Source organism: Capra hircus, unplaced genomic scaffold (assembly GCF_001704415.2).
Source record: "Capra hircus breed San Clemente unplaced genomic scaffold, ASM170441v1, whole genome shotgun sequence".
NCBI classification, from domain to species: Eukaryota; Metazoa; Chordata; class Mammalia; order Artiodactyla; family Bovidae; genus Capra; species Capra hircus.
In genome coordinates this window covers 48954-75412 of record NW_017189547.1, presented here as the reverse complement: position 1 = coordinate 75412, position 26459 = coordinate 48954, and the positions used below count along the sequence as shown (strand labels likewise).

The 26459-nt window shown below is 48.9% G+C and overlaps 1 protein-coding gene across 1 annotated transcript; it reads left to right on the top strand.

Moving 5' to 3' along the window:
* Nucleotides 1-3074: 3074 nt before the first annotated feature.
* Nucleotides 3075-9292, top strand: LOC108634520 (FERM and PDZ domain-containing protein 3; the record flags this gene model as incomplete). The annotated part of the gene is given in 2 exon segments (XM_018044449.1): nucleotides 3075-3896; nucleotides 5471-9292. Coding segments are annotated over 2 exon segments (3776 nt in total), but the record flags the coding sequence as incomplete, so codon positions are not given.
* Between the last annotated feature and the right edge of the window lie 17167 nt (nucleotides 9293-26459).

The window sequence follows — 26459 nt, the reverse complement described above, 5'->3', positions numbered from 1 at the left end:
GAAATGAGTGTCAAGCATATGAGAGAGATTACTCTGGCATAGTACATTATGTGTAGTGTAGAGTCATAGAGAAGAAGGGCCTAGAGCGTCTTAGAATTTGCGAGCGGTGTGCCGGGAACGTGGGGAGCACTTTTTTTCCACTATTTCTCTCGAGAATCACACTCACTTTTGCTTTTTTCCTGTTTCGTACACGGGCTAGTGCATGTATACTGACTCTCTACTACGGTATTATTGTGGCTCTCCAATTTTGTTCCATTAAGTCAAAGGATGATTTTCTATATTTTCATTAGCATACTGCAAGAATCGACATAAAATGTTGCTTGATGCCTGGCACTTGAAGAGGGAAATCCTTTCATGCTTCCCTGGATGCAGTTGATGATGTTATTCCCATTTGACCTGATTCCGCCGATCGGGCTACAATGTGAGTTTAGAGACAGAAGATTCCTTTGAACATCCAACTGGTACTCTAGAGTGTTTGCCATGCGCTGAAGAGTCCCGTCTAGCTCTATAATTGGACCTTTAGAAGATAGTAAGCTGCACGGAAAGGACATTTCAGAAGTTAAAGAGAGAAGGCCTTCTAGCTACATATGAAACTCAGTCGAGGTAACGTGAGAGTAAGACTGTTCCCGCAACAGAGCGGATGATTTAAAAACTGGTTAACGTGTGTGCAGGAAGATACTTCGAGATAAATTCATATGGCAAGATTTCGACTTTTCTTTCTTGGGATATGTTTTCTCTGTTATTTAGGTCGTGTTTTTTTGCGGAGCCAGTCCTTCGCTGATGGCTTTATTGTGGAGAATATAACGTAATTTTCAGAACAAAGTGCGTTATGTACTTTTATTGCTCTTATATAATCAGCTCTAGTTCGCGAGAACAACTGAATTGGATACAGCTAACTATATGCGAGAGACAAGGACTAATATATACATGCAACACTCATGTGTTAAGCTGTCCCTTCAAACGAACTTAAATGGACGGCAAAGTGAGGGCAGTTAGGGTTGCTAGCTCATTTTTATTCTGCCCGACTTATTACAAAGAGAAAGAAAAGCTGATCCATTCATTTTGTGACTTTATCCACGGATCACGACCTTCTTTGGTGAACTTTGTAAATGTAGTCTGGATATTATTTTTTTTTTTGTTTTTTAGGAAACTAGTCGTGCTGCACCTTTTCCCCACGCTTAGTGTACTTAGTTTTCTCAACGCCAGGAGATGTGCAGACCCGACAGGATCCTATGGAATTGAAAGCTCGAGACGTCTTAATACCCAAATGGTTTGGATACCAAACAAAGCAATGGGAAATTTTTCTTCTTTGCATCTTGTTATTACATTGACCCAGGTTTTGAGTATGGAGCTTGACATAGCATTACTTTCACAGCCATCAATTTTTTAAGGATTTAAAGATAGCTTCAACTGGAATTCATCAGCATCACCGTCCCTTACTAGCCTTTGATACAGATACATAAATATGCCTAGAAGTACCCTTTGTCTGACCGGCAAGTGCTATCATAACATTGTTAACTGTCTATACTCCAACATAAAATAAAAAGTTTAAGAAAAAAAAATACATGGGCTTTGTAGTCTCTCAAACCTGGGCTCAAATACAGACTGCCAAGGAATTCCCAGCTGTTCCAATGGTTAAGACTCTGAGCTTTCAATTCCAAGGTCCTGGGTTCAATCTCTGGTTGGGAAACTAAGACCCCAAAAGCTGTGTAGCATAGCCAAAAAAAAAAAAAAAAAAAAAAATCCAGACTTCCATTTACAAGTCATGTGACCTTGGATAAGTCACAAAATGAATGGATCAGTTTCTTTCTCTGTAAAATGGGGATAATGATAGCACCTACCTCATTGGTTTGTTGTGAGGATTAAATGGGATCATGTATATATAGCCTTAGCCTAAGTTAGTGTTTGCCATCAGTCTGTCTGCTGATAGCAAAGGAAACTGGCATTGTCTGAGTATATTCTCACAAGTAACATGGGAAGGGGCCGCAAAAAACAGACTAAAACAGAGAAGCCATCCAGAAAGAAAGCATTTGCTATGAATAATCCTCAGATCTGCACACTTACCATTGTTAAATCACCTCTGTGAAAGTCTTCTCTGATCATTCTAGACTGAAAGCCTCTCTCTCTTCTCTGAACTCCTCCTGCACTTACTTTCTCTAAAATCCATTTGGTAGCGGACTTCCATGGCAGTCCAGTGGTTAAGACTCTGTGCTTCCAATGCATGGGGCATTCCATCCCTGGTCAGGGAACTAAGATCCCTCTTAAGTGAGGCATGGTCAGGAAAAAAAAAAATACTTGACTAGAATATTTGGCCACAATATACGTAGAGCAGGCAGGCTAGCCCTGTATGAATACAGAGAAGTGATGTGATTTGAGGAATTGAAAAAAAATGCTCCCCCTACTCTCCTCCCACATAATGTACATGCCAGCATCTCTCTCATATGCTTGACACATTCAGATGCCCCAAATTCTACTAGTAGAGCTCTATTCTTTTAGGTGCCCTCCATTGACCATCCTCTTTGAAATATACACTCTTGGAATTGTACTACCTGTTGTACACTTTCTCACTAAAGCACTACTAACTTGTTAGTTTCATTTCCTTCTGCTAGAAGAATACAACATCACACAAGTATAACACAGGCTCTGAATAGAGTGGAGTTGGAGACAGTGACAGTTCTGAGGGAACATGAAACAAACCTTACCCATACAGCTGACTCTTCGACCAGACATATACCCATGTAAGAGTCCAGCTGTGCCCAGACACCAAGGTGTTCATCCCTACCCCACCTCACCACATGCCTTTTCCCATTGCAGAAAAGGCCCCCCATGGGGGCCCCCATTGCCCCCATCCCTGGGGGCTCTTAGCCACCCAGGCCATTCAGTTCTACTCACTGTACTTTCAGGGTCAGCAGCAGCCTGGCTGCCCCTCCCCTCATCTCTAGCAGCCAAATCATGCTCTCTCTCAGTACCCACCACCCAGCTGGGCACCAGAGACCCAGGCCCAAGACGCCAAGTGAACTCAGCCACAGTCCTCAGCACCAGGACTCATCTCTTGATTCTCTTTCTGGGTTTAGATTACATGCACAGCGCCCACCGCCCTGTCACTGGGGGCCACCTGGGGAAAAAGGAGAGTAGTTATGTGGGCAGCGTGGGCACCAGCCCCAGGAAGTCGAGCCGCTGCACACCCCCACCTGCCGACTCTGAGCTTGTCAGCTTTTGCTACCTCCACATGCGGGAACAAAGGAAGGAACAGGAAAGCCGGATGGATGTCAATGAAAACTTAATCTTTTTTGAGGAGACCAGGCCCCGGACCAAGTCTGACCCCACGTCCAAGAGCTCTGGCCAAGGTTATGAGGCGATCCCTGATGATTTTGATGCAGCTAGCCTAGACCACGAGCCCTGTGCCAGCAGGGCCCGCTCCTACACCTTGGACAATTCCCTTGGGGCTGAAGCCCTGAACTTCTACTGTGACTCTTGCAAAGCCAAACTCCAGGAGCAGCTGGGCCCTCGCAAAGGTGGGAGGTCTGGCTCCTCTCGTGACAATATGGTGGACTTGATGTCCCTCCCACCCCCTGGGAGTGAGGAGGAGGAAGAGGAAGAAGATGAGAGCACTTCGCTGTTGCCTGCCATCGCTGCCCCACCTCCTGGTTTCCGAGACAACAGTTCTGATGAGGATGACCCCAAGCGCCGGGCTGCCCAGAGCCAGGAGCAAGGACGCCACCTGCGGGGGCTCCTGTATGATGAGATTCCAGTGACACTGATTGACAGCGTGCAGACCCGGACAGTCCGAGATCATGCCCAGGAGCTAGATGATGCCCTGGTGTCCACTCTGCAGGCTCTGGAAGCCCTGGCAGCCTCAGAGGATGGACCACATCCCCCACCCCCACAGACTGCAGGTAACAGCCCGTTCCTCCTCTCTCTTGCCCCCCCTTCCTTGTCCTGGCCAGGCAGGGCCAGCAGGTGACATTTCTTCTTCCCAAGCAGAGTTCAAAGTCAGCGTGGTGTGTCAGGGTAGTGGATGGCCCAGAGGCAGTTCAGATAGGGCCGGGGAAGCAATGATGCTGTGACAGGGAGCTACTGCTCAGCCCCCACTACAGGTCTGGCTCTCACCATCCCATCGCTTTGGAAATGTCTTGCGGATGGACCCCAGGGATTGGGGCCATGACAGCTACGGAGCCAGGCCAGGATGGAGGATCAGAGCAAAACTGTGAGAGAGATAGAAGACAGGCAAAGAGCATCCAGCATGCATGTGTCTGGAAGAAAAACAAAATGACCAACTAACCATGTAGGGACCTGGGATCAGAGGAGCCAGGAGCCATCACTGCTCACGGCTAAGGGCTTTATCCCGCCTCAGAGTTTTGGCTCTCAGTCAGATGCACCCAAGTCCTGGCTCCTTCACCACTTTTCAGTGTCACCTTTGCTTTTCCAAGCCACGTAACCTTCTCTGAGCCTCACTTTCATCATCTTAAATGGATTTGAGAACAACAGTCCTATTTCATAGGGGTGTTGTGAGGATTAAATTGAGATCATTCCTGCAAAGTACATAAACACTTCCTAGCACATAGTAGGGATTCAGTAAGTCATAGCCATTGTTATTATTATTTGGTAGGCAAGCCATACAACATGCATGCTATTCCCTGTTATAGACCCACATACATCCATCTTATAAACAAGCCCACATGTCTGACATGCACCCATAGCCACATGTCATCCTTCCATATACATATGCCTAAAAGAGGTCAGTGCTGTAGTGAAAGGAAAGAAATAGGGAGGAAGAAGGCATATGGGAAAGCATATGAGGCAAGGACAAGTGTGGACAGAAAGTGAAGCTATTGAGGTCAGAGGGAGCCTAGCTGACCAGGGTGAGCATGTGCCTTTTCTGTCTGTAAGAGCATCCTTGGTGTTGGGCAGCCCCTATGTGTTTAACCCCTAGGCCTAGCATGACTCTACTCAGAGTCTGGAGCTCCAAGCACTAGCTGCTCCCAGGCTAGAGGCCCATGTGGTAGCCAGAGAGAGGCCAAGGTCTGCTAAATGGTCTCAGCTGCGGGGACAGTAGGCTGGCCTGGCCAAATGAGGAGTGCCAGAGAGAGGGAGCTCTCTTTGTCAGCTCTCTTCAGGACAATTAACAAAAATTTCCTAGGCTGTTGAGTCTAAAAATAGTGATGATTATTAGCATGTTATGTTGCCTGTGATTTGCATGTTAATTTGCCATCAAACTGCCCGATCTTCTCTCTGGCCTCTATTGTTTCTCTTTTGGATTCCAGCCCTTCATCACCCCTCTCCCAGCCTGCCTCTTTGTCCCCTCCTCTCCCCGCTTCACACTCTCAGCCCTGCAGGGCCCCCAGGGCTGACTGGATTTTCCCAGCTTGAAATCCTATTGACTAACCTTGACCCTCACAGACTGTCTACATATGATCGGAAAGGAGTTGATCTGAGTAAGTGCTGCAGACCCCTCTTCCTGTTCCTCCAGGTCTGATTGTGCTGGCCACAATCACCCCTGAATCATCACTGGACTCGGGCCATGAGACCAACTCTTCAGAGCTCACAGACATGTCGGAGATGATGTCGGCCATGAAGCAGCACCAGAACACCACCTACTTCCTGGCCCAGCACCTCAACAAGGACAGCCTCCTGGCCCGCAAGGACCTGCCCTTCCGGATCCAGAGTTGCGCGGCCCAGGCTGTTCTCACGGCCCCTTATTCTCTCGGGCGCCCAGATCCCAATTCATCCCTCCAGCCAGTAGTTGCAGGCCAGAGTCCCGGTCCCCCTGGTGCTCGGAGGAAGCTGCCCTCATCGGAGGCCCAGCCACAGCGTGAGCGAACATACACCCTGGCAGTGCACCCAGCACTGTCCCCACAGCTGAGTGAGCCGAAGAATCTGAGCCTGCTGTCCCCAGTTCCTGAGGACAAAGGGCCTGGCCACACTAGGGCAGGCCTAGAGATGTCACTGAGGGCGGCCACGCCATCCCTTAGTGAAGAGCAGGTCTCTGAGCTAAGGGAGAATCTGCCCAAGGAGGTCAGGTTGAGCCCCAAGCTTATCCTGGACCCAAAGGGCAGCGTGACCCCAGCCATCATCTCAGCTGCCCTACAGCAGGTGGTTCACACTAAGAGCCTACCTGCCCCTGCCGGAGCCTTGGGAAACACCCCCAGCAGTGGGGAGAGAAGGCTAGAGGCCAGCATGGGGAGGTCAGAGGTCAGCCTAGTAAGGCCAGAAATTAGCACAATGAGTGGCAGTGCCACTAAGAATCTGAAGTTCAAAATGAGCCCCGGTGCTCCGGAGACCTCACGCAGTTCCCAGCAGCAGCTGAGCCCAGAGGTCTCTTCCAGCTCCAGAGCACCCACAGGCAGCCGAGCTGAGAGCCTGCACCTCTCCCCACAAGAGGACAGGCTGCCTGTTCAAAATTTCCCTCCCAAAACCTATCTGTCTCGAGCGAGTCGCGAGTCAGCGGGCAAGCAAGGTACTGGGGAGGTGGCAGGCAAGGGTGGGCCCGAGGGTGCCAAGCCTTCTGTGCACAAACAGGGCACCGTCTCTGGCCATGGGGAGAAGGGGCAGCTGGAGAGCACCCCCCAAAGCAGCAAACTTGAGGAGACCAGCCTGGTCCCCCGAGTCGGCTACCCCATGATTCTGCAGAGCCCCAGCGGCCCACCACGAGGCCAGAGCCCACTGAGGCCTCAAGCCGCCAGTCGGCAGGTGAGCACTATGCCCTCCAGAAAGATTGAAACCACCCTGGATGGAGCCCACTCAGCCTCTGAAGGCCCTGCCAAGCCCAAATCTTCCCGGGGTCCTTTCCGGCTCCGTAATTTATTCTCTGCCACCTTCCCAACACGCCAGAAGAAGGAGACCGATGAGCGGCAGGCCCAGCTGCAGAAGGTGAAGCAGTATGAGCTGGAGTTCCTCGAGGAACTCCTCAAGCCGCCAAGCCAGGGGGAGCTGCCAAGCACCGAGTACCTGCAACCCCCAGCGCCAGGCCGCTGCAGCTGCCAGCTCCGCAGCAGCCCCGTGCAGCAGGGACCCGGCATGTCCCGTGAGCAGAGGCGCAGCTGCGATTGCAAACGCATGTGCAGGGGGGCCCGCCCTCAGGCTCCCCAGACACCAGTGCCCAGCCTCCGGGGGAAGGATCGGGACAGGGTCCCCCCTACCCAGAGGCAGCCAGAGGCCGGCCCAGGCTTGAGCCTCGACACCCCCACCAGTGTCAGGCGCATCCGCTCCACCAGCCTGGAGTCCCGAGAGTGCCGATCAGACCCTGAGAGTGGTGTTTCTTGCCTGACCACGTGTGCCTCCGGGGGCGAGTGTCTCGGAGCTCCGAACTACAGGAAACTGATGCGCCGCTACAGCATCAGTGAGCTGGACCAGGGTGACAGGGCCTCCCTGACCTCAGACATCTACCCTCACCCACCCCTGGGCATGCTGCCCAGGGAGGCCAAGGAGGTAGAGGCGGGCCTCCCCCTAGGCGTGGGTCCCAAAAGCAAGTCGCTAGAGTCCCCGACCTTGGGAGACCCCTCCTATGTCCATGTCGCCCCTGAGACCAAAGGGCCCCGACAGATGGCCGTGTTCTCACTGCCAGAAGAGGTGTACCGGAAGCCCGCGGAGCTGGACGAGGACAGTGAGAGCGGCAAGTGCTGCTCCATCCGCTATTGCTTCTACTACCGCAAGTGTGACATGGCAGATGACGCCAGCGATGGCAAGGACGAGCTCTCATACTCCATCCCCATGAAGATCCTGCCCGGCATGAAGCTGGACGAGCAGGTAGTGCCCGTGGTGAGCAGGACCCTGCAGGTGCTAGATGCCGCCACCTGCAGCAGCAGCAGCCCCGAGGCATCCCGCACCCAGGAGATCGACCTGCGGGTGTCCACCTTCGAGGGAAGCCTGGCCAAGATCAATGCCCTGCGGGCCCATGCCTATGGCCTGCCCGACGGCTTCCTGGCCGCCCGGCTGGACACCAACGAGCTGCTGACGGTCCTGCGGCAGTGTGTGGCCAGTCCTGAGGCCCGTGCCCCCAAGCCCTATGTCTCCCAGATCTCTGAATACAAACTGGAGCTGGCTCTCAAGTTCAAGGAGCTCCGGGCCTCCTGCCGCCGCGTGGCCAACGTGGACAAGAGCCCCACGCACATGCTGGCAGCCATCACGGGCAGCTTCCAGGTGCTGAGCAGCCTCATTGAGACCTTCGTGCGGCTGGTATTCATCGTGCGCTCTGAGGCCCAGCGCCAGGAGCTGCTGGCCAAGGTGGAGGAGGTGGTGAGGAACTACACCTTCCTGCTGCGCGCAGCTGAGGAGTCCACTGCCCGGAACCTTAACCAGCAGCAGCAGCAGCAACAGCAGGCAGCAACAGCTATGGGGGCAGCTGGGGGCCACCCACCAGGCTCCCCAACTTCAGCGACTGTTATGAGCACATTCACCCGCTCCTTAAAGACCCTTATTAAGTAGGCCATCTGCCCAGGCCTGCCCCCCTTCTCCAGCCGTGGCCCCAGGTTTGAGCTTTGTGGTCTTTGCATCTTGTGGTGAGTATATGTGTCTGCTGGGCCAGTCAGGGGCCCCCTGAGCCCTCAGTCTCCAGGGACTGAGAAGTCCCTGGATTGGAGGCTGTCCCTGAGGGCTCCAGGCAGCTGCCACCCTGGGTATCCTTGCCCCTTCCCTGGCCTCTGGGCGTCACTGTGAGGGCCACGGCCCCCCCCCGTCACTACGCCCGTCACAGAGCTGTATTTTCTCTCTTCTCTAGGGCTGAGATGTGACGTCAGGTCCACTTCCTGCTCCACTGTGGGAGTCAGAGGGAGGCAGGCCTGAAGCCGGAGACCCGTGGGTCTCGAGCTCCTCTTGGCACCTGTTCCCCTCCAGGGCCATGGCGGTGCCGAGCGAGCAGAGGGGAGAGGGCGCACAGCCCAGATGTGCCCAAGCTCTCACTCACTCGGCAGGAGCCACCCTGAGGGCTGGTGCCCAGGTGGTGGGTCTGCAGAAAACAGCCACTCTGGGCTGTTGGCGGCCAGCTCTATAGGCTGGCAGCCTTGGGAGCACTCGCCCCTGGGCCCAGTAGCTCCACACCAGCCATCCCCAAAGTGCCCTGTCCCTCGCTGACGGGCAGGGCAGCTCAGTCCACTAGGGAGCAGGCATCTGGGATTACCCGGCTTGTCCTGGGTAAGGTACCTGGTGACCACGTCTGCCCGGGGGAGACCCAGTGCAGGCCTCGGAGCCCGCCCTGCCCAGCCTGGCCCAGCACAGGGGCTGTCGCTGCCAGCATGCGACTCCTCTCAACATCTCTCTACCAGACAGACTGTCCTTAGGAGTCCGACTTAGCTACAGATTGGGGGTGGGGGGTGGGGGGTGGGGGGCAGGGGGTTGCGGGTGGGGGGTATCGATGACTATATCTTAAACTTCTGGAAGCTAGCGTGATATGTTAATCCTGAGTATATGCTTTTGGCTGTGTATTGACCCTGTGGATTTGTCTCTCTAAGAAAAGAAGCTGAGCGCCTTACCCGGTGCAGTCCTGCACCTCTCTCTCTCCCTTTCTCTCTCTCTCCCCTCCCCTGGAGTCATCTGGAAGGGAATTCACACTGTTTTGCATTCTTCTTGACACACATCTGCTGCCGTCACCGTCCCCCAACAGTGTTCCTGGGAGTGAAGACACGGAGTCCCTACTAATTGCCCATTGTAGGGAACAAAGAAAGCCAATGTTTCTTCTGTATAGATTGCTTCTCATGCACTTCTCCATACTCCCCATTTCCCACATGCTCGTGCCCTGTGTCTGCCTCATTCATCGTTCCGTGAGAGGCTCATGTGAAACCTCCCGTTCTTATATGAGTTTTATAAAGATGTACACTGTGCTCAAGCCCCACCTATCCTTGGTACCCCCGAGTGTGATAAAAGACCCCCTGAGTGGCAATTCCTCCCGGCAAGGATTAGAGGAGCTCATTCTGCAAAAGCCAGCGCCCCCCCTCTTCCTTGCCTCTCCTCCCACAGGACCAAGTTGTTTAATGGGCCAGAGATGCAGCCAGGTGGGGAACCCTTGCCCCCACGACCACTGTGAGCCCACGTGCTGACATGGTCTCCCTCTTCTCCCAACCTTTTGATCCTGCCTCTTCACCACTTAGGCCCCACCTGTGTCATTCATTCCACCGCCATCCTTCACCTCTCCCTCAGCCTCATGGAGAGGACACATTTTCTAATGTCTGTATATAGTATATATACTACATAAAATATATAAATTCTATATATATATACTAATTTATGTCTTGTTTTTCAAACAAGAATGATTAAATCTATTCATCTTACTATCCCAATAAGTCTTTGCAGTGCCTCTGTGTGGAAGTCCTTGTGTCCCTGAATTGTTGATTGCTGGCAACCCTCTGAATGATGCCACTGGGCCCCTCACTCATCTATCTGGGCCCCGGTGGACAAGGAGAGCTGAGAACCCTGCTCTTCCAGCCTCCCCTTTGCCCCTCTTAGAAGTCTCCTGTTGGTCACAGGAGTTGGATACGGTGCTCCTTTCACTTGGCCCTGTGGCCTTTGGCTCCACTGGCCACTGTGGCTGCCAGCAAGGGCAGCACAGAAACACCATGTGCTCCGCGCCGGGAGCCCTGGGCAGCCCGGGAGTTGAGAGACAGAGGTTCAGGTCAGCTTTCAATTTGCTTTGGGGCCTCTCCCTCTGAAACTGCTCCCAGTTACCTCAGAACTAGCCTGTAGTTAAAGCTAGCCAATCCTTTGCAATGGCCTCTGGCAACTTCTAGGGACAGGGGTATTTCCATACAATAGAAGCAGCAGGACCCTAAGCAGAGATGGTTTTTCAGAGAGTTACCTAACCGGGGTAGTGATTCTACTTCTCCTATTCTGGGTCCTTGTGGTAATCACAAGTTCCACAAGTCTATGAGATACCTTTGTGCCAACTAGGAAAAGTTTCTCCCTGCTGCACCCACCTGCCATGATGAATTAGTGGGGGCAGACCTAGTCCTCTGGGTGATGCTAGGCCTTTGGACACATAGCTTGGTAATTTCAGCCCCACTTGCTTCACTGGCCAAGTGTACATCCTATACAACTGTGTACAGTAGCCCTAAAGAGTCACTTCCTCCCAAAGCTTGGGCACAGATGCTTTTTCTCATGTTTGCAAAGGTCATGGCTAAGCTGGTTTGGAAGCCAAGCATGGAGGAGGAACCAGAGACAGCATAGTCAGGCTGGGTGGCTCTGCATTTGGGAAGCCACACAGGGTAACCTGGTGGCAGAACTCTTTGGGGAAATAGCCGCCAGGGATACATCCCATGACATCAAGATTGGGACTCTTGAAGTCAGCCCCAGTGTGAACGGAGGCCTGCCACCACTCACAATGACCTGATTGGACAGTCCAGAAACTTGCAGTCCTGTACCACACTGGTAGCTCCTTATAGTCAGAAAGCATATCTCATTCAGTTCTATAGTCTGGGTGCACACCCACACAGTACCTGCCTGGCACATAGTAGGTGTTCAATAAATATTTGTTGAATGAATGTGTTGAATGACATGACTGCCGTGAGAGAGTCCTGCCAGACCTCTGTCCCTCGTGAAAAAGGCCCTTTCTCTGGGAATGGCTAACCCTAGTCAGTGCGGTTTGACGAGGCCCAGCAGCCTGGCATCTTCCTATCAAAGATGAGGAGTCACATCCATTACAGACTTTGCAATGGCCTCTGGCGATTTCTAGGGAGAGGGGTATTTCCGTACAATAGAAGCAGCAGGACCCTACACAGAGCTGACTTCTCTGGTTTTTCAGAGATATCTAATGGTGGGTGCTGATTCTATTTCTCCTGTTCTGGGTCCTTGTGGTAATCACAGGTCCCCACAAGTCTATGATACCTTTGTGCCAACTAGAAAAAGTGTACCACAGACTCAGCTGAGTTTCACCAGTTACTTTCCAAAAGCTTCACAAACTCCCCTGAGGCGCTCAATGGACTCCTTTTCTCTTGACCTGGGGTGGTTCTCTGCAGTAGCTGGGAGACCTGGGTGGGGGGTGGCACAGGCTTCTCCACACCAGCACCTTCCTCACCATCTTTGGCCTGAGCTGGAGCTGGAAGCTGATCCTCTCCAGCCATCCTGTACCTGACACAAGTCCCCAGAGCCTGATGCCTGCCTTTCCAACTTCAGGCCATTCGAGGAAAATAAGTTCACGCTACTGGCGTGGGCCCAGGATGCCTGTGGTGTTGGCACAGTCACATTTTTTTTTCCAAACTGCTATCAAGACACTGTGGATCATAGGCAATTTCATCAACAATGAATTGAAAGGGCCCGCCTGAGCCAGAACTTCTACTGCCAAAGGGGCAGGGGAGGATCGGCTACCAGCACTAGAAGGGGTATGGTTTTCTGTCTTAGGATCAAATTTCTCCAAAGAGCCACTAGGATGGGAGCACTAACTCCATCCCATGCTCCATCCTGTCACACTGGGAGCCAGACTCTGGGTGTGTGTCTTCAGAGGAAATGACCCCTGAGGGTTCAGTCTTGCGTCTGGGCAAAATGTCCTGGATTCCAGGTGGGTTTCTTGGTTTCAATGCCTTGACTTGCTGGGAGCAACCATTACATGGAAACCATGGAGGCCTGACTTCTCACAGGTACAGAACTTCTTGTTTCACTTTGGGTTTCTGCTTCCTACTCATGATCAAGGCCCACACACCACCAAGTCTGCAGGTGCTGCCCATGCTCCCAGTATCTCAGGGACACTGCCTGGTGCCCTCACTGACCTTTCCAGCTGCAGGTTCTGGACCTACCATGTGCTCACTGTGAGCTTCTTGCCCTCCCATCTGCGATGACTGTCCCCTCTGCATATTGACGCCTCGTTCTAATATTCACTGCTTTGGCTGAAAGGACTATGAATAAGTTGAGAGCCTTCCACAACACAGAAAAATTTGATCCCTGCCTTTAAATGTATGTGCGTGCACACACACACACACACACACGTGTATGAGCATCTACCATATGCTGGGTGCTATGTTAAGTACTTTACATGCATGATCTTATCAGGTTTCCCAGGTAGCACTAGTGGTAAAGAACTCACCTGCCAATGCAGCAGACACAAGAGACATGGGTTTGATCCCTGGGTCAGGAAAATCCCCTGGAGGAGGGCATGGCAACCCACTCCAGTGTTCTTGCCTGGAGAATCCCATGGACAGAGGAGCCTGGTCATGGGTTACAGACCACGGAGTCACAAAGAGTCGGACACAACTGAGTGACTTAGCACACATGCACACGTGCATGTTCTTATTTAAACTTTCTAAGATCCTTAGAGATACCACAAGCATATCCACTTTTCTTGGAGGAAACTGAAGCCTAGAGAGGTTAAGTCACTACCTTGGTCATACAGCTGGTAAGCAGTAAGCTAGCTGGTTTCCAAACTCAGACCAAGCTTTCACCTGCTACCCTGCAGTACTCAGCCTAGCACCAACTTTAAAGCCCCTCCCCCTGAAAACAGAGGCACAGGCGCAGCCACATTCATCAGAGGATGGCCTGTAACTGTTGCTCAAGGTACAGGCAGCATGTGGGTCATTGGTAAGGTTGGGGTGGAAGGTGCAGGATACTGCAAGCCCAGCTGACTCTTCACCCGGCGCCCCCAGTGCCATGTGACTCTCAGAACCAGTGGAGTCATATAAAGCAGCTGTGTCCAAAAAGTCACCATCATCAAAATGAGGGGAACACCCCTCCCGCATGTTCCTCAAATGGAAATCTGAGTTTCCTATGGCTATGACCCATACTCCTTATGCACTGGCATTTTTCTCAAAGATTTTGTAGGCAAGTACCACATGAATGATATATTCAAATTTTCAAAAATATTTATTTTACTTATTATTTATTTATTTGGCTGGAGAGGGTCGTAGTCACAGCATGCAGGATCTAGTTCCCTGACCAGGGATTGAACCACTCCCTGCATTGGGAGTGCAGAGTCTCAGCCACTGGGCCACCAGGGAAGTCCCTATCTTCAATGTTTTTATGTAAAAATTTGGAGAGGAATGAAGAAGTTGAACTTCCTGTAAAGAAAACATATCATTATCATTTCAAAAGACACTCAAGATGCAAGGTTGATACTTCTGGCTTCATTTCCATGTCTACTGCACCAGCGTCCAGGTTCACCCTTCTCTACCCCTAGATGTGCGTTGGTGGAAATGCTGGACACGCTCTGAGTCCATCAGATGAACTATATAGTGATGCAAGCCCCAAGGGGAGGACAGTTAAGGCTCACCTATTTCTGTGTATCTGGGCCCTGGGGGTCAGGCACCTCTTTGGGTATGAGAGACCTGGCATGACAGAGTCCCAGGAAGGGGCGCCAGGAGGAGATGGAACACATTATCAAAGTCTCCTTCTCAGCCCCAGTGTTGCCTCTGACACACTTTAGCACAGGGTCAGTCCCATGATTCAGTGGTAAAGAATCTGCCTTCAATATACAGGAGACATGGGTTCGATCCCTGGGTCGGGAAGATCCCTGGGGGAGGAAATGGCAACCCACTCCAGTATTCTTGCCTGGGGAAATCCCATGGACACAGGAGCCTGGCAAGCTACAGTTCATGGGATCGCTAAGAGCCAGACACGACTTTGCAAATAAACCACAAACCACAGCCCTGGGCACAGACTGAGGGAAGTCAGATTCTGTGCCAACCAAAATTTCTTCCTCTGCAATGAGCAGGCAAAGCAGGGTGGCCATGTGCGTAAGGTGAGCAGTTCCCCCTGGAATCAGGGCTCGGTTCTATTTTCAGCGCAGCTGCTGACTTGTCATCTGATGGGGTACAAATCATTTCTTCTCTTTGGATCTCTTCTCTAAAATGAAGATGACTGAGTCTTCAGCCTCCCTTGGCAGCTGGGAGGATTAATGAGGTGGTGCTGAAAAAACAGCTGTAAAAAGTCCTAGCTATAGAGCTTAACAAGTGCAAATCGAACTGCTCCGTTTGCAGCCAGTCCACAGAAACTAATTAAGCTTGTACCAAGAGCCTGGCACTAGGAAATTGGGTGTCTGTTTCCTTCAAATATCCATTATTTTCCGACAAAAATCACCTTCCCCTCAAAAAGGCATGTGTGAGGTCTCTGCCCTCTCAGGCCTTTCTTTTGAAATTGGAAAGCCCACCTGCTCCCTCAGTAGACAACCCCATCCTGGGACCCAAGGCTCCCTGTCAGACAGACCCAAAGCTCTTTTCAGCCATTGGCCAGTACCCCAGCTGGTTTCTCTGACACCTTCCTCTCCTCTCCATTCTTATCCTATTTGTTTAAAGCAGCTATAATTCAAGGAAACTTGAGCTTCTCATTTTTTATGTTTTTCAATATTCAGGCTTAGTTCACAGGAAACAACTTTCCATTTCAACTTCTTAGCCAGCTTCTCAGGGACAGCTTCAGTTCTTGCTGCAGCGCCTGTGTTTAGCTCCTGTGCATCCCACTCCCACCTTTGAAGTTTGCCAACCTATGGCAGTGGGCCAAGGGCAGCAGGGGAAATGATTTTTGAAGACCCATGGGGGCAGGGGGTGGGGAGGCAGTTCAGCTCCCAGATCACAGCAAGACGGCTTAGAAGGCAAAGCTGGCTTTGGTTCCCACCCCCTGGTTCTTTCCCTACCCCTGGTTCTCCCTTGCCAGGACACTCTGGGCCCTCAAGCATTCCTCTGGCTTGTCAATGCCCTGCTGCTGCTAAGTCGCTTCAGTTGTGTCCGACTCTGTGCAACCCCATAGACGGCAGCCCACCAGCCTCCCCTGTCCCTGGGATTCTCCAGGCAAGAACACTGGAGTGGGTTGCCATTTCCTTCTCCAATGCATGAAAGCGAAAAGTGAAAGTGAAGTCACTCAGTCGTGTCCGACTCTTAGCGACCCCATGGACTGCAGCCCACCAGGCTCCTCCATCCATGGGATTTTCCAGGCAAGAGTCCTGGAGTGGGGTGCCATCGCCTTCTCCGGTCAATGCCCGACATGGTAATAACCCTCTAGGCCTTCCCCCCCCTACAAAATGACCTCTTCCTCCTTTTCCTCTCCCCACATAAAAACTAGTATTACAGGCCTATGTTTGGTTTCGGAGCCATCTGATTAACACTCAAATCAATCTATACCATGCCTCACGGCTTCCTACAAAGCTAGCCTTAGTCATATCCCGTGCAGGATGCAATGAATGTGATATTTGAATTTGTATGCATGCCTGTGACCTAGGTAACATGGCCATTGGAAATCCCTTCTCTCAGTTATGGCATTATGCCAGTGGGGATGGTCTAAGCACTGCGGTAAACAGAGTTCTCTTTGCCTTCTCTAGAATCCTAATCATTCAGTCCCTCAGCCTGTCTACTTGTAAACTCAGACACCTACCCATCTCTCCCTACCTCATATAAAAAATATTGGGGTGAGGGGGAAAGCCACACAGCTTGTGAGATCCGAGTTCCCCATCCAGGGACTGAACTCATGCCCCCATCAGTGGAAATACAGAGTTCTAACCACTGGACAACCAGGGAATTTCCCTCATATAAATTTGAAGGTAAATCTGCAGTATGGGCAAGCTGTTTGCAGATTCTTGTTTCCTAGTACAATAGGAAATGGTACATTTCCTATAAATTCCTGCTTCCTAGTACAATTTAGAGGAAAAAGGGGGAGAATGCCATATGGCAATGGCATGATTCTTGGCCCCCAAGGACAGGAGAATTGGCAGGAAACCGAGACAAGGACAAGCATTCCTGCCCCTTTCCTAGCCTGGCACAGGAGGAATGTACAATGCCTCCAGGGACCTGGAAAAATTCAAAGAACTGAGTCGAAAACAGGCAGATGTTCCCCCTGCTGAACAATGGAAGAGGCTTTGATCTGACTTGCGTTTCTGCAGCCCTGAGCCCATGCTAGCTTGGCTCTGTAACAGAGCAGCACTAGGAGCCAGGAGATTTGGGTTCTACTTGCAGCTCTTTCAAGAACTAGCTGTGTCACCTTGGGCATTCACTTCCTTCCTCCGAGTATCAGTGTCTTGCTATACATTAATAAAAGGAACGGGTTGAACTAGAGGGTCTATAAGCTTTAAAAGAGCACATTTTCCCTACATTCTTTCATATAAGCATTTTTTTAGACAAAGACAAGTTCTTCTAGCATCACCCAAACATTCCCCAGGTCAATAATTAAACTGGGAGAACTCCCCAACTCATAAAATTTAAGCACCAGAACAGACCACAGAGCCAGCTTGGCCCTGCTGCTTTCATTTAATCCCCTTCTGTCAAGGGGGATAAAATCTCCCGTTTCTTAAATCCCCAGATGATTCTCACTCCTGGAATACTGACCTTGTACAGTAAAGCCTACATTCACAAGAACCCTAGAGAGTGAAATCCATCTAAAGGGTTGAGGCAAATCCTAAGGTAAAGCAGCAAACTTGGCTTTATGAGATAAATCTTCTGGAACAGGACTGCGTTTTGTTTGTCTGTTTTTGTTGGTTTGGCCTTGCTGTATGACTTGTGGGGTCTTACTTCCCCGAGCAGGAATAAACTGGAATAAACTTAGCAATGAAAGCACAAAGTCCTAACCATTGAAGTGCCAGGGAAGTCCCAGAACTGGATTTAAGATAGACTTCTGTTGGACTTTCCCAGTGATCCAGTGGGTAAGATTCCACCTTTTTCCAGTAGTCATGTATGGATGTGATTTGGATGATGGAGGAGGCTGAGAGCCAAAAAAACTGATGCTTTTGAACTGTGGTGCTGGCGAAGATTCTTGAGAGTCCCTTGGACTGCAAGGAGATCAAACCAGTTCATCCTAAAGGAAATCAACCCTGAATATTCATTGGAAGGACTGATGCTGAAGCTCCAATACTTTGGCCACCTGATGTGAAGTGCCTACTCATTAGAAAAGATCCTGATGCTGGGAAAGATTAAATGCAAAAGGAGAAGGGGATGACAGAGGATGAGATGGTTGGATGGCATCACTGACTCAATGGATGAGTTTGAGCAAACTTTGGGAGATGGTGAAGGACAGGGAAACCTGGCATGCTGCCGTCCATGGGGTTGCAAAGAGTCAGACATGACTTAGCAACTGAACAACAACGCAGGAGATACAGGTTTGATCCCTGGTCAGGGAACTAAGATCCCACATGCTACAGGGTGCAGCCAAAAACTAGAGGAAAAGAAAAAGTAAACCTAAAGATAAACTGTTGAGAATTCCTTGGCAGTCTAGTGGTTAGCCCTCTGAACTCTCAGTGCTGAGAACCCCAGTTCAATCCCTGGACAGGGAACTAAAAATCCCACAAGGCACATGGGGGGGGGGGGAAGAAGATAGACTTCTGTTAATAAAACCATGACTTACATTTATGCCCTTTGCTCTTTCAAAGGACTCCTAAAGTGAATCCTTTTGAAAAGCTGTTACTACTCACCTCCTAATATATCTTCGGCATCAGTTCAGATTTTCAGTTCAAATTCTTAAATCTTTAAAATGCATCCACTCTAAGGGTCTGTGCCAAGGGCTATGAGAGATGCATGGTCTCTGGCCTCAAAGAGCTTGTGTGCTCACTAAAGACACAGAGAACATAAGTTGGGAGTTCAGGGCCCACAGAAGGGCTAACTCTTGAGAGCTGGTGTGCTCAGCGTGGGCTCAGCACATCAGGCTGTCTCTATAGATGTAATGTGCTTTGTGGTGGCCTTTGAAAGCCCTCTGGTGTTCTGACAAAAGAGAGATAGCCACCTGCCATCACCCTGGCACTGAGTTAGGAGTTGGCTGAAAACGTGAAGGTGAGGATATGAACAATGAGAGGCCACACTGACCTCGAGAGGGAAGAATCAGAACATAGGCAGAAAAGAGAAAATAGCTTGAAAGAAATGCTAATACCCAGAAGGAGCAGGAAAGTTTGCTTGAAGATGACAAGGAAGTCCAGCTGGTCAAAGCCACTGCTTGAAGTGGCAGGACCAGAAAAGCCTCTACTGAAACTCCTTCCTTATATTCCTGCAGGGGATGGGAGGAGAGAACCAGAACTCTCTCTCTCTCTGCCTGCTGTTAAAGGAGTCATTTACGAATCTGTAAAGCTTCTCAAGGAAAAGGTCATGTTTTATTCATTTCTGTAATCCACAGGCTGAGCACTGTTATCTTGCCCATAGTTGCTGCCCAAGAAATCGCTGCAGAAGAAATGACTGAATAAATGGATAAATTTAGACCCTCCTATAATGCTACAGGCTTCCCAGGTGGCGCTAGTGGCAAAGAACATGCCTGCCAGCGCAGGAGACAGAAGAGACAAGGGTTCGATCCCTGGGTCGGGAAGACCCCCTGGAGAAGGAAATGGCAACTCACTCCAGTATTCTTGCCTGGAGGATCCCATGGACAGAGGAGCCTGACGGGTTACAGTCTATGGTATTGCAAGAGTCAGACACAACTGAAGTGACTTAGGATGGATAATGCCTGCTTCCCTGGTGGCTCAGACAGTAAAGAATCTACCTCCAAGGCAGTGAGACAGGAGTTTGATCCCTGGGTCTGGAAGATCCCCTGGAGAAGGGCATGGCTACCCACTCCAGTATTCTTGCCTGGAAAACTCCATGGACAGAGGGGCCTGGCAGGCTATAGTCCTTAGGGTCACAAAGCACTGGACACGACTGAGCCACTAACACTTTCACTTTTATAAGGTCTGGAGAAAGGGGTGGCAGAGGATGAGATTGTTAGATAGCATCACTGACTGAAAGGACATGAATCTGAGTAAACTCTGGGAGATAGTGGAGGACAGAGAAGCCTGGCAACAACAACATAAAGCCTGGAATCTCAGAAGGAAGCAAAACCAGACCTGCCCTATAGAGGAGGGAGGGGACTCTCAATGAGGAAGGTGCTTACAAAATTCTCCCACTAGCCCTGAGCTTTGGAGTTAGTTGGAAGTATGAAACAGGCAACAGGACATTTCTCAGCCCTTTCTAGAACAAAATAGTTTAAGTTCTCCCCTCCCCTTCTCTCCTATTTGGGGACCAGGACTCCAGTCCTTTACCTTTGTGAAGTTGCTCAGCCGTGTCCGACTCTTTGCGACCCCATGGACTGTAGCCTACCAGGCTCCTCCATCCATGGGATTCTCCAGGCAAGAGTATTGGAGTGGCTTGCCATTTCCTTCTCCAGGGGATCTTCCCTACCCAGGGATTGATCCCGGGTCTCCCGCATTGTGGGCAGACGCTTTAACCTCTGAGCCACCAGGGAAGCCTTTATCCTTAGCACCCTGAAACTGGCATTCAAAACCCTCCACAACCTGGTTGTGTATAACTCAGTGTCAACCAGAGAAACAGACCCAGTAGGAGGTATATATTAAGGGATTTCTTACAAGGAATTGGTTTATACCATTTCAGGGGCTGGCTGGACAAGTCTGAAACTTGTGGGCGGGTCATCAGGAGGCGGAGATTAGAATTCTACTAGGGGAATACCTTTTTCCTCAGGGAAACTGAAATTGTCCTCTTAAGATATTTCAACTGATTGAATCAGACCCACCCAAATTGTCTAGGAAAATCTCCTTTAGTTAAACACAATCATTAGAAATATAAATCACATCTACCAAACACTGTCACAGCAACCCAGATTAGTGTTTGATACAATAACTAAGACCACTGCCTAGAAAAGTTGATACATAAAACTGACCATCATAAGCTTCTGAGTTTGTTTCTTGCCTGAGCTCCCAACATACCTTCCCTTACTTCACCTCCCCATCTGTGCATTTACCTGCCCCAAGGCCCTTGATAAACCTGAGACAGGAAAGGGGAAAGGCACAACCTTTAAAAGAATGACTTAGATGTTGAAAACACAATGTGAACTGGTTAGAAGTAAGTAGGCCCAAGATGGTAGAAGAGTCAACTTCCACTAGAAGAGCTTGAACCTCATTAAACGCTCATTGTATACATCAACTTTCCTAAATGACACACCTTGGAATTCTCTGGCAGTTCAGTGTTTAGGACTCTGCATGGCGGAGAGATCCTCCAGGAAGATCCCCTGGAGGAGGGCATGGCAATCCACTCCAGTATTCTTGCCTGGAGAATCCCATGGATAGAGAAGCCTAGAGGGCTACAGTCCATAGGGTTACAAAGAGTCTAACACAACTGAAGTGACTTAGCACACACACACACAATTCCACTGGAGGGGGCATGGGTTAGAGCCCTAGATGGGGGAGTAAAATCCCGCATACCATGTGGTGTGCCAAAAAAAAAAAAACACACACCCACCAGCACCATGACAGTTCTGAGGCTAGCCATGAAAGACTAAAAAGTGAATGGTGACCCAATTCCCTGGAAATCTCTGCCCCTTTCCCCAAATAGTTGGACTAATGCTAATCCTCCCACACATTAGCTATGAAATTACCCAGCCCATAAAAACTAACCACCCCAAGGATGAGGGAAAGGGTTAGTTAGGGGGTTTGAGATTGACATGTACACACTGCTATATTTAAAATGGATAACCAACAAGGTCCTACTGTATAGCACAGGGAACTCTCTTCAATGTTGTGTGGCAGCCTGGATGGGAGGGGTGTTTGGGGGAGAATGGGTACATGTATCGGAGAAGGCAATGGCACCCCACTCCAGTACTCTTGCCTGGAAAATCCCATGGATGGAGGAGCCTGGTAGGCTGAGGTCCATGGGGTCGCTAAGACTCAGACACGACTGAGCGACTTCACTTTCACTTTTCACTTTCCTGCATTGGAGAAGGAAATGGCAACCCATTCCAGTGTTCTTGCCTGGAGAATCCCAGGGACGGGAGAACCTGGTGGGCTGCCGTCTCTGGGGTCGCACAGAGTCAGACATGACTGAAGCGACTTAGCAGCAGCAGCAGCAGCAGGATACATGTATATGTATGGCTGAGTCCCTTTGCTATCCACTTGAAACTATCACAGCACTGTTAATCGGCTGTATTCCAATATAAAATAAAATATTTAAAAAAAAAAACTAACCATCCCATATTTCAGGGTCTCTCACTTTCTGAGATGGCCCACACTCTGTGGAATGTGTTTCTCCCAAGGCCTCTCTCCCTTTCTGAGACAGACTGCATTCTGTCTGTGGCATGTATATTGTTAAGTAAAACAGCTTTCATTTTACTATGCCTTGCTCTTGAATTCTTTCCTGCATGAAGCCAAGAACCCACAGTTCGTGGCCCATCCCAGGGACTCACCTCAGACCTGGGACGTGACCATCCTTTTTTCCCATGCAACAAACCTCGCTAATCTTAAGAGACCCATTTCCTTCAAGACTCTTCCTACATCTTCTCAACTTGACTGCATTTCTCACACCCCTGCCCCCCGTATTTAACCTTATTTCTGTATCTGTCTTGCATGCTAAGAAGAAAAGATTGTGTACTGTTTGCGTTCCCACCCTCCATATAGAAGCCCTGACATATAGAAGGAACTCAGCGTATTTCTTTGGAATAATATCAAACTTACAGAACTCATCACCATTTACATATAACTCAGCACACTCTTTTCTAAATTTCATATTTTAGGATCCTTATGCCAGCCTCACATACATTGTTCCTATTCTGATGACCTAATTTCCAGTAGTCATGCCCAGATATGAGAGCTAGACCATAAAGAAGGCTGAGCACCTTTGACTGATGCTTTAGAACTAGGTGCTGGAGAAGACTCTTGAGAGTCCCTTGGACAGCAAGGAGATCAAACCAGTCAATCCTAAAGGAAATCAACTCTGAATATTCATTGGAAGGACTAATGATGAAGCTCCAATACTTTGGCCACCTGATGTGAAGAGTCAACTCATTGGAGAAGACTCATGCTGGAAAAGATTGAAAGCAGGAGGAGAAGAGGGTGGCAGAGGATGAGATGGTTGGATGGCATCACCAACTCAATGGACATGAGTTTGATAAAATTCAGGGAGAGGGTGAAGGACAGGGAAGCCTGGTATGCTGTGTCCATGGGGTCACAAAGAGGCAGACATGACTGAGCAACTGAACAACAAATTTGGCCACGTTCATCCATCCCTAAAGGTCTGTGGACATTTTTTCCTAGATGACTTTAATTCAAGTCTCCTTTAAACTTTCTCCTCAGGATCACCTTACCTAAGATAAGGACTAAGACTCCCATCCCTCATGCCCTAAGGTTGTTTACCTTCTTAGAGAGAGAAAAATTGAATAAAGATAACAGCATTTTCCCCACACACATTTATATTCTGGAATTCTCTGATTAGGTGACTTAGTTTTTGCCCTAATGGGATCATTATTAGTTTTAATCCAATGAGCCCAGGGTTCTTTGATCATTTATATGGAGAGAAGATCCCTTGTGTTCATCAAGTTCTCCAAGGGGTCCATGACATCGAAAAGGTTGAGATTTACATCTCTCATCCCTCTTCTTAAACCCTAAAGCTACTGGCCCAATTAAGGACATTACTAACTTACCCTCCCAAGCTGGTTTGCCTGCCTCCAATCTTCTCTTCCCTATTATTAACCCACACAGTTAAATTTGCTAAAAGCACAATTATGATCATGTCATTCCCTTATTCCAGAATAGTAAATGGCTTTCCATCACCTGCAGAATAAAATCAATATGGTACGTGATATGGCAGTCAAGGCAGACTACTTGCCTTACCTCAACACCTCTACTTCCTCACCTTTTCTTCCTGTCGGGGGAGAACCACCTCCTTCCAATCATTGTCTGCTGTCAGCAAAAAAAAATAATCAACAGTCTACCTAAGAAAGAATGAAAAATTTTATTCAAGCCAACCTGAGGATTGTAATCTGCGAGACAGTCTTTCAGACAGCACTAAGGACTGTTCTGCCCATCAGAGGTCAAAGCACTGTTACATAAGTTTTTGAGACATTTGTTGCTGTTCAGTTGTCTAGTCAGGGATTCCCTGGTGGCTCAGATGGTAAAGAGTCTGCCTGCAATGTGGAAGACCCAGGTTTAATCCCTGGGTCAGGAAGATCCCCTGGAGAAAGAAATGGCAACCCACTCCAGTATTCTTGCCTGGAAAATCCCATGGATGGAGGAGGCTGACAGGCTACAGTTTATGGGGTCACAAAGAGTTGGACACCACTGAGCAACTTCACTTTGGTCGCCCAGTCATAGCTGACTTTTTGTGATCCCATGGACTGCAGCACACCAGGCCTCCCTGACCTGAGACATAGAGTTATACATCCAATCACAGTTTGATTGACAGCTTACATAATCCTGATCTGTGCATACAAAGTGAGTAGTGGGTCATCATGACCCATCACAAGAATGAGAAGGAAGTTTATCTTCTAGAGAGGTCTGGTTAATAATAATAATACACACTAAAAGAGAAGGAGGAGGCCCAGATGGGCAGAGAAGAATTTTGTCTTGACACAAAATATGAATTTTATTTCATCACTGCCAAAACCCTGCCCATCCTTGGAGGCCTAGCTCATGTGCTTTCACTGCCAGAAAAACTCAGGATATCCCAGGTAGAGGAGACATTTTTTACCACTGAGTCTGCATTATCACTTTGTTTGGGTTGGATGTCTAGTTGTACCTCCAAAATCCCTTTTTTCTCTGCATCCTGAGTACAAGACATTTCCTAGTCTTTCTTGCAGGTAGATGTGACTTGCAACTAAGCTCTTGCCATGTGACTAAGCTCATTCCAAAAGGATGTGATGGAAAATGAAATGAGCAACTCGAGAACTCGAGAACTCGAGTGCCAAAGCAGTAGACGTAAGAGACACAAGTTTGATCCCTGGGTTGGGAAGATCCCATGGAGGAGGGCATGGCAACTCACTCCAGTATTCTTGCCTGGAGAATCCCATGGACAGAGGAGCCTGGTAGGCTACAGTCCACAGGGTTGCAAAGAGTCGGACACAACTGAGCAACTTCACCTTGACTAGATGGACTCTTGTTGACAAAGTAATGTCTCTGCTTTTGAATATACTATTTAGGTTGGTCATAACTTTTCTTCTAAGGAGTAAGTGTTTTTTAATTTCATGGCTGCAGTCACCATCTGCAGTGATTTTGGAGCCCCCCAAAAATAAAGTCTGACACTGTTTCTACTGTTTCCCCATCTATTTCCCATGAAGTGATGGGACCAGATGCCATGATCTTCATTTTCTGAATGTTGAGCTTTAAGCCAACTTTTTCGCTCTCCTCTTTCACTTTCATCAAGAGGCTTTTTAGTTCCTCTTCACTTTCTGCCATAAGGGTGGTGTCATCTGCATATCTGAGGTTATTGATATTTCTCCCAGCAATCTTGATTCCAGCTTGTGTTTCATCCAGTCCAGGGTTTCTCATGATGTACTCTGCATATAAGTTAAATAAGCAGGGTGACAATATACAGCCTTGACATACTCCTTTTCCTATTTGGAACCAGTCTGTTGTTCCATGTCCAGTTCTAACTGTTGCTTCCTGACCTGCATACAGGTTTCTCAAGATGCAGGTCAGGTGGTCTGGTATTCCCATCTCTTTCAGAATTTTCCACAGTTGATTGTGATCCACACAGTCAAAGGCTTGTTGCTTACACTCGATTCCTTTTAACAGATAAGTCAGCTCATGTCATTTTTTGGTAAAAACCCTTACTCAGTAATAGCAAACATCCTTTAAATGATCTTCACGGTCCTACATGGTTGACATCTTCCCACCAATCACTCTTATCTCACTGATCTTATTTTCTCTTACAAGTGTGCTCCACCCCCGTGGTCCCAATATTCACTCTGTACCAGACACAACAATCACCTTACTAGTCTGTGAACAAGTTAGGTGCACTCCTTTCCTAGAGTTTTTGCTGTGCCCTCTGCTTGTCCCAGATATCAACAGGGTTCATTCCTTTATCTCCGTGAGGTCTTTGCTCCAATGTCACCTTCCCAGATAGGCCTTCTCTGACTCCCCTACTTAAAAATTAGACTCTCCCTTCCCTCCACAACCACCATGGCACATTTCCCCTGATTTTTCTCCATATGGTTTATCACCACTTGATATATTACACAATTTCTTCACTTACATGTTTATTGTTTGAGAATGTAAACTCTATGAGAGCAGGGGTTTCTGATTGTTTACTACTGCATTCTTGGTGCTCAGAACAGGGCCTGGTACATTAGAAGAATTCAATAAAAATTTCAATAAATACTGAATGAACAAATTCCCGGGAGGCAAATATTTTACAGTCCCCTGAATGCCTAGTATACTGCCTTGTATGCAATGAAGCACTCAGTAAATATTTGATGAATGAATTGCGATGGAACACTACTAATATTCTGCCTGTAGTCTACTTCCTTCTTCAAGTATTCCTAGACACCTGGGCTTATACTGAATTTCTGAACTCATAAAATTATAACAAAAGGTTAGAAGGAGCGGTCTCTGTGGGCACTGCTGAAAATGGCAGGAAGAGAAAGCTGGGGTGCTGCTTGAAATATTTTTTGCCTTTGCCACTTGGACAAATTTCTTTCCATCTCTGGTCTCCGTTTCAACCATATGTAAAATGAAGCTAGTAGACTAGATGATTTCTGAAGTCCCTTCTATTTTTACAGCTTGTAGTTATGAGCATTATGGCACTTCTAACTAAAATTGTATGATTCTAAAATTACATGATTTTTGTGTTCTAACTCATGGTTGGGATATGCTTAATGAAAATGTGGTGTGA